At 40.3% G+C, this 8,870-nt stretch overlaps 1 protein-coding gene across 1 annotated transcript; it reads left to right on the forward strand.

Annotated features, from left to right (window-relative positions):
* The first annotated feature begins 2,787 nt into the window (after positions 1-2,787).
* LOC149143606 (uncharacterized) lies at positions 2,788-5,972 on the forward strand. The gene is made up of 2 exons (XM_089447741.1): positions 2,788-4,968; positions 5,079-5,972. Exons 1-2 carry the CDS (start codon positions 3,045-3,047, stop codon positions 5,672-5,674), a joined length of 2,520 nt encoding a protein of 839 aa, XP_089303867.1. The 5' UTR covers positions 2,788-3,044; the 3' UTR covers positions 5,675-5,972.
* The last annotated feature ends 2,898 nt before the right edge of the window (positions 5,973-8,870 follow it).

Consider the following 8,870-nt stretch of genomic DNA (forward strand, 5'->3'; position numbering starts at 1 on the left):
ATTTTTTATCTTTCATGAGTCCTCTTTGTCCTGTGTGTGTCTCTAGAACCACCTGGATCAATTGTTTATAAAATATATGAAAGATAAATCCAACATCCAAGATGTTTTCAAGTTCTTCTTCAACAATATCTCCGAGTGTGGGGTTCATTCACCTCTAGGGCTATTGAACAGGTCAGGGTCCTTCCCAAATATAAATATGTTGAGTATATATTTCAAGATGGATTCCCTTCATGTCCTCATAGATCCATGTGAAGGTATCAAGGTGATCTTGTAGTAATATCACAAGTTTCTCTTGTTGAGATGGGTCAAGCTTTGAACTAATATGTAAATATTTTTGTGGACTCACCTCAGTAACTGCAGTGTTAAGCTCATGAATGTTTGTGGTGGCTATTAAATTTTGTAGTGGTTGTTAGGTTCCTATACCAATAGGAGTCATAATTTTGAATGTCTGAGATTAAACCTGTAATATGTGCATACCTTTACTTTCTGCAAATGTTTTCCATATTCAAAAAATTAAAAAATGTAAAGAGGGTATGTCCTAAAAGAATAATCAAGGGACAAAAAGAACAAAAAGGTCAAAAAAGATGAAAAATATGAACCCCAAGAAAAGAAAAAATACCATGAAAGTGAGAAAGCCAAAATGCCACTCCTATTTTACTTTTATGCAAAATAAAATGATTGTGTGCAGCTTGTGATCCATGCCACAATCCATGATAGCCAAAATGTTTAAACTTGGCTATTTCATGTTTTCAATTTCATGTTGATACTTAGAGAATAAAATCTGACCAAACTGTTTAATCTTGGCAGATAATTAGATAGGTAGAGTAAAATAAAAGAAACTCAACTGCTTAATCTAAGCCCTTGGATGTAATAGGGATAGATTTAATTAGTTTACTATTGTAAAGAGAAAGAAAAATATTTGATAAGGGTTTGCTAGCTCAAATGCACCCTAATAAAGAGAAGTAAAAGTGGTAGGATGAGTAGAAGTAGAAGAAAGGTTGCAGAAGTCTAATGATTGATTAGAAAAAAAGTATATTCATCATTCTCATCATAAAAGTTTTAGATATGAATAAACAATCAAGCATGCAAATGATTCATAAAGTCAATTAATTAACTTCCCTCATTCATTTTATCACTTTACTTTACTAATTTCCCATAATAAAGTTCAAAGTACTTAAAGCCTTTAAGTCAAAGAGGCTGAAAGCATCTCTCTGACTTTTGGAGGGATCGAACCCTCGACTCAATGATTTATGGATGCCAAGTACTAAATTCCCCTCACAAAAATTCATTACGCCCCATTTCCCTAATAAAACCCCTTTTCCTAAGGTTAAAACACTATTTACCTAGGAAAAGCAATCACCCCCATGTAAAACCCCTTTTTCCCAAAAAACCCACAAAAACACCTTATCCTAAGTATTTATGTTAATATTGGAAAAGCATTAAAACATGAAAAATAATTTACTTAGTGTGTGGTGTCCCCTTTCTGCCAATTTTTTAATTACTAATTTTATTTATTAAATCCTGATAAAAACCCATTTCCCCGTATATATTTAACTCCTACATATAAATTAACCCTACCCTTAGTTTAAATATAAACTATAATTTCACCCAAACCCCGAAAACCCACTAACTAATCGATCTGCAATTAAGTTAGGCAAAAACCCAATTAATCCCTCTACTAATGACCTTGATGCCTTAACCTCACCTTAATCTGTCATTAAACCCAAATATCGCCACACTAATCACTCACTAGCCCCCCCGTTAGCCTCCATGCATCTTCCCGCCCGATCATCGTGCGATCATCTTCCTTCACATTCGATGGCCCTTATCCATATCGAGCAGACCCAACGTCCTAACAATACCCATCTAATAAACTTGTTTTCCACTGGGCCCCCGATGCTATGTGTCGTTCAACATATGGAATTAGGCGGCCTCCCCCCAATACCATCGAGTGCCAAAAAGCGGTGCGATGGAAACCATTGACCACCCACCCGCTACACGACAAAATGGTTACTGTTCACCTATACCCACCAAAATTGACTTTCATCCATAAAGCCAAAAATTCCCAAATCATTTGTTTTTATCATCTTTTTCAACTGTAAACCTCCATGCATGCACCTACGAACGTCGAAGCTGTCAAACTAAGTCCAATTGCACCTTAAAGATGCCACAGAGCACCCAGTTCACTTTCCTTCTTCAACAGAGCCTTTTCAACCATTCGCAGTTACTAGCCGCCCTGTTCAGAGCTAGTTTTCCTTAAATTTCAAGTATTGAAGCCATAATTCACTGGAAAACCTGTCAATTTCATAACCAGTTACTGAGTTTTCTTAGTTAAAGTAAAAAATTAATTAAAGAAACTCAAGCAACTTAAGCCTACTCTGTACCATAGTTTTCAAAACCGTTCCGGTCTGACCGGTTACCGACCTAACCGGCCGGTTAGGAGGCTCACCGGTCAGAACCGGTGAAAAAACCCGGTCAGCACCCTAACTTGCCCAGATTTTAGACCTAACCGGTCAAAACCGGCCGGTTTAGGTCCTAACCGGCCGGTTTTTTGCTAACCGGCCGATTCCGTCCTAAACCGGCCGGTTTAGGGACAGGCCGCCGGTAAAGGTAAAAAGCGGACGGTTTTTTGCAGCTGAGGGCGGTTTAGGGTTTTTGGGGGTGAGGGAAAGGGATTTTCCCTCCAAAAAGACCCTCACAATTGCTATAAGATACCCCTCTCACCCTCATTTGTCTCACACAACTGATTTGGAGTGTTTGTGAGTGTTTGTGAGTTTATTTGTGAGCTTGGAGAGTGTGGAGTTTTTGCTGAAGTAGTCATCTTGGAGTTGGAGTTGGAGCTATTTTGGAGATAGTGTGTAGCTGTCAGTGGAGTTGCCATCATCAAGAGGAGGCTAAGGGAGCTACTTTGCATTTCCAGGTAAGGATTTGCACTTGATAATTCCTCATTTGGGTCTGCTGTCCATGAATTAATTTTTTTGTGCTATAAACTTCTCATTTCAATGATCTATCATCTATGCTAAGCCTATGAACTCTCTAGCTCTATGCTATCAAATTTTTTAGCTTGCATGTGCATTTTTTTTCCTACATTTATCATTGGTTTTCCATGTTCCTTAGCTGCAATTTTTTTTTTAAATGGCAGATTTATTTGCAAATTGTTATTATTTCAAGCAAACATGGCTCCAAAAGGAAAGGACAGTGCATGGGCTCATTGTGATGTAGTTGAGGGAAAAATGATATGCAAATTATGCCATAAATCTATTGGAGGTGGGGGTATTCTTAGGTTGAAACAACACTTGGCTGGGGTAAGAGGCCAAGTAAAGCCATGTGATGCACCAAATGCACTGTTAGGTCCTATTAGGGCAGAATACATTGCCAAGCTTGAAAAATTTTATGAGGATAAGGCTAGGGAGAAGGCCATCCAAGATGAAATTGCAAGGAAGAGGGAATTATTAGAAGCCATGAAAGAGAGTGGGTATGATGATTCTGAGATTCAAGACTCCACTTCTATCCCTTCCACCAATGACCCCTTTCACTATGTTCATCCTTCTGTTGGAGTTGGCCAACCATCAAGAGGACCAAAGAGACAAAACATCCAAAGTTATTTCTCATCTTCTGCCACCATTGCTTCTTCTAAATCTAATCCCACTTCCTCCCAGCCAAGTTCTCAACCCACTTTGGATCAGCATTGGAAAAAACAATGCAAAGAAACTTCTCACCAATACATTGCTAGATGGTGGTATGATTCAGATATCCCATTTAATGCTGCTCGCTCACCTTATTACCAAGCTATGTGGGACTCTGTTATAGCTGCAGGAAAGGGCTTCAAAGGCCCTAGTATGCATGACTTGAGGGGAGCTCTTTTGCAAAAAGAGATATCTTCCATTGATGAGTATTTGACTGAGTTTAGAGAGTCATGGGTCAAAACAGGTTGTTCCATTATGTCAGATGGATGGACCGATGGAAAGAACCGCACTATCATTAATTTCCTTGTTTCTTGCCCTCAAGGAACCATGTTTTTGAAATCAGTTGATGCATCTGATAGGGTAAAGGATGCAAGCCTTCTATTTGAGCTTTTGGATAACATTATTCAGGAAGTTGGGGAGCAGCATGTTGTGCAGGTCATCACTGATAATGCCTCAAACTATGTTCTTGCTGGAAAGATGCTTGAGGCCAAATATAAGACCATATTTTGGACTCCATGTGCTGCACATTGCATAGACCTCATGCTTGAGGATATAGGCAAGGTGGAGTGGGTAAAAAACACTGTAGAGCATGCCAAGTGCATTACAAAATACATTTACAACCACTCATGGGTATTGAGCCTAATGAGGAAACACACTGGAGGCAAAGAGCTTGTTAGGCCTGCAATTACGAGATTTGCAACTCACTTCCTCACGTTGCAATGTCTCAATGGTCAACATAGAAACTTGCAGAAAATGTTTTCCTCTGATGAATGGTCTGAATCTCGGTGGGCTCGTAGACCAGATGGAAAAGACACCAAAAAGAAAGTGTTAGACACTTATTTTTGGAAAAGGTCTGTAGAGCTTGTGAAAATTACCGAGCCCCTTGTTAAGGTGCTAAGGTTGGTGGATGGGGAAAGATTGGCCATGGGCTACATTTATGAAGCTATGGATCAGGCAAAGGAGCAGATACGGGCAGCTTACAATGACAGGTTAGCTAAATATGGCCGTATATGGGAGATCATTGATAACAGATGGAACAATCAACTCCATCGTCCTATACATGCAGCCGGGTATTTTTTGAACCCAAGGTATCACTATAAAAATCGGCTAGGAGATCAGCATGATGGGGAGGTCAGAGCTGGATTGATTGATTGCTTGGAGCGCATGGTCCCTAACCATGTAGACCAGTTGGATATACATAGACAGCTTACTATTTTCAATCAAGCAAGTGGTACTTTTGGCAAAAACTTGGCAAAGATGGCAAGAGATGTGGACCAACCAGGTAAGCAATTCCAATTTCCATTTTGTTTTTCATTTCAAGTTAAAATTGTTTACGTTCTTTACAATTCAAATTATAAACTAAGTTACTAATTATTGTCTTTTTCTTTGCAGCACATTGGTGGGAGTCATTTGGTGGCCAGTGTCCTCAATTGCAAAGGTTTGCAATTAGAGTCCTCAGTCAAACTTGCAGTGCTTCAGGTTGTGAGCGCAATTGGTCTGTTTTTGAGCGCATACACACGAAGAAGAGAAACCGTTTGGAACAAAAACGGTTAAATGATCTTGTTTTTGTGCAATACAACCTTCGACTGAGGAGGAACCAAATGATGAGCAAATCACCTGATCTAGATCCCATTGTGTTGGACGATATTGATCCAACATCAGAATGGGTGGAGGAGACTGAAGATCCTGTGTTTGAGGCTGATTTTGATATCGACATGGCTTTAGCGGAGGATGAGGCAGATTATGTGGCGGCATCAGAACCAGGATCAGTAGCGGCATCAAGGAAAGGCAAGGAACCAATGGAAGGCACTAGTCGTGCAGGTCGACAAACTCGTGCTTCCACTAGGTCCACTTCTATTGTCATTGGTGGCATTGATACTGATGTTGCAGATGAGGCAGAGGCATCCTCAGACTCTGAACCAGATGATGTCTATGTAGCTCCTGATGATGATCATGTGTCTAGTAGTGGTGATGATCTTGATGATTGATCATGTGTACACTGTAGACTTGTAGTAGGCCAATGGCCTCATAGCTTGCAGCATGGTTTTTGGACTCTATAGGCCATTTAGAGCCTCATTTCTTATGTATTTTGCTATTTTGTCGATGATATGTATTGCACTCGGTGCCATTTTGATATATTCACCTTTGCATGGTATATAAATGAGCAAACTTTGCATATTTTGTCTCTATTGGCTTGGAATCATGGTTTTACATCTTAAAAATAGTTTTTTTTCATTAAAAATTAATTATTTAATGTATTTTTTAAAAACCGGTTCGTTTAGACCAAACCAGTCCCGGTTAGACCGGTTCCGGTCGGTAAACCGGTTAGCTAGGTGGACCGGTTCGGTCACCGGTTCCGGTTTTAAAAACACTGCTCTGTACTGAACCACCATTGCCCTAAAAGACTGAAAATCACCTCCTCCATGCTCAAATCCATAAGAACTGAGAATGGCTGCCCCAATTGCCATGGATGTTAGACCTATTTCCACTCCTCATCTGGACCTAGACCACCTCCCCCTGGCTGATAAGGATTTTTAGATAAAGGACACCTCTGTCCAAGAATCCCCGCTCAAACTATACTACCAATACAAAGACCAATACCTGAACCATGCTGATAAAATTGGTCTTTGGGAGTCCAATTTGCCCAAGTACCAATTCCCTGAAGTTCACATTTTCCCAGAAATTGTCCATTACTACCATGCAAATTATATCCCCAGTCAAAGAGCAGTGATGTCCCCTAACCAAACCATACTTTTCACCATCACTGTTGAATCTATCAATGAGATGTTGCAACTTCAACCAGGGAAAAACCTAACCCCTCTTTCAATTGGAAACCTATTAGACCAATTCCCCAAGCTTACCACTGCAAAACTTGTTGAGATGTTCCAAACCTTCATCAAGGAGGAAAAGCATATCCCAAGAGATCCTCCTCCATATGTGGCTACCATATTTTCCCCATTTGGTCAAGACATTGTAACAATGATATCTAGTGTCCTAGGTTATACCACCAGTGAGTATATAGATGAAATCATCATGGCTTTCATGTCCATCTTCACTCCAGGACAACCTCCTGCTATCATCTATGATTATGCCAAGTTTGTAGCTGATAGGATGCATGACCAGTTCCTTAGAATGAGTAATGAGAGAGTTTTTAAGTACTCCTCTATTTTGTATCACCTTTTTCTATACTACCAAGTAGATAAGTTCCCCTTTACTCTCCAGAAGCTTGACACAAAAGGTCACCCTAGATCAGTAATTTTCTGGACTCCATTGATCCATAAATATCACTCCCCATATTCATATGCAGACTTCATAGACCTATTTGTACATCCAATTGTGACAATGCTGATAGGAAGCCCTCCTCCAAGAATCAGTTCAGACATAAAGAGGATCCTGCAACTCTCAAAACAGTCCAAAGTAGGTGATTGGTACTTGTACCAAAACCATACCGAAATCAGAATCTATGGTTGCATGCTAGCACCATACAAGCTCCCCAAATACCTCCCAATGAGGTTATTTGCTCTAGAGTATTACAGGAAGATTATAAGTGCAGATGAAACAAATTTTGTTAATGCCAAGAAGAAGGCCAACTTCAAAATCAAAGACCAATTAGGCCCCTTCATATGTAACTCAAGGGAAGCAGGCCATGAAGCTAACGTGATATTACAAAGCATGAAATTCCAAAGAAGTTTTACCTAGAGATATGACCCTTTGGAATTCATAACCAAGAAGAGACAAAAGGTCAAGCTAGATTTGCAAACCAATCAGAATGGGTAGAAGGGACCTTAATAGATCAGGACAGCACCAAAGTAGACATTGAGAATGCACTCATTGACCTAGAGAAACAGCTTGATGAGGGTTCTTTCCTGTAGGTGCCAGAAGAATCACAAGTACTAGAAGAATCACAGGTGCCAGAAGAATCATAGGTACCAGAAGAATCATAGGTTCCAGAGGGATCAGAAGTACCAGACCTGTCAGAGGTGCCAGATCAAACAGACATACCAGAGAAATTAGATAAACTAGAAACCACCATGAGTACCCCTCTAGTTCTACAGACTCCTCTAAATGAGGAGAAAATCCTCAAGAGAAATAGGGAAGGGGCCACTACTTTAGAAAGAGCAACATCACAAGCCCATGCAGAGACAAGCCAGGCTAAGAGACAAAGAGTGAATCATGTCTCTAAACAGGAATATATAGAGGAGACAGCTGAGGTTACAAGCACAGAAAGAGATAGGAGCAGGCTTGCCACTCCATCTGGAGGCATCCTAGAACCTTCCACATCACACACTTAGATGTTGGAAAGGTAGCAAAGTGTTGAGGTATCCTCTTTCAGAATGCCAGCAGATAAAGACCAAGATATTAAGGAGAGATACAAAGAAATAAAGGCTAGAAATGAGAGGTTGAAAGCCCAAACCTATGCACAGTATCTAAAGATGACCCCTACCAATAAAACAAGACTTATGTCAGCCTTTGATGTCAAAGAGGGGAAATACAAATGACCTTCATCAAGCCAACCACTCAGTAGCCAAGGACAACAATAGATTTTAAAAGGGTGGATTTTGAAGTACTGGCAAGGGATATTCATCCCATTGACCAGATTGAGCTACACAAGAAAATAAGGGAGATGATATACTCCACCTTAATAGGGAAAGCCATTGCTGCCCACCAACTGCAAAACTCTCTTAACAATATATCAGCACAGTTCCAGTTGGAGAAGGCCTCCTCACAGGCCAAAGATACTAGAATCAAGTCCTTAGAGGACTTAGTCATAGAGTTGGGACACGATCCCAAAGATGTAAAAGCCGCAAAACAGCTAATTAAGAAGAAAAATGATGACATTGTTGCACTCAAGAAGTAGCTAAAGATACCCCAGCTGCATCACCCACAGACACAGGAAGTCCTAGAAGCACAGCAAGGACATGAAGAGCTCATGGACTTGGTCCTAAAGCTAAACAATCAACTCAAGGAGACAAAGAAGGAGTTGGACACTTTAATTCAATCAAAGCAAAGTGACTGGGCCACAACTTCTAGAACTGTCATCCCCACAGTATCTACAGCAGTTCCTTCCACACTGGCACCATCACTGGCACCCACAGCTCCACCTGCCACAACATTGCCAGTAACTGCAGAATCTACAACAACAGTAGGTACATCAACTGAGAAAGAAGCATAACTGGTAAAATC

Source organism: Pinus tabuliformis, chromosome X, assembly GCF_031772625.1.
Source record: "Pinus tabuliformis cultivar Carrire ecotype Pingquan chromosome X, CPIR1, whole genome shotgun sequence".
In the NCBI taxonomy this organism is placed as follows: domain Eukaryota; kingdom Viridiplantae; phylum Streptophyta; class Pinopsida; order Pinales; family Pinaceae; genus Pinus; species Pinus tabuliformis.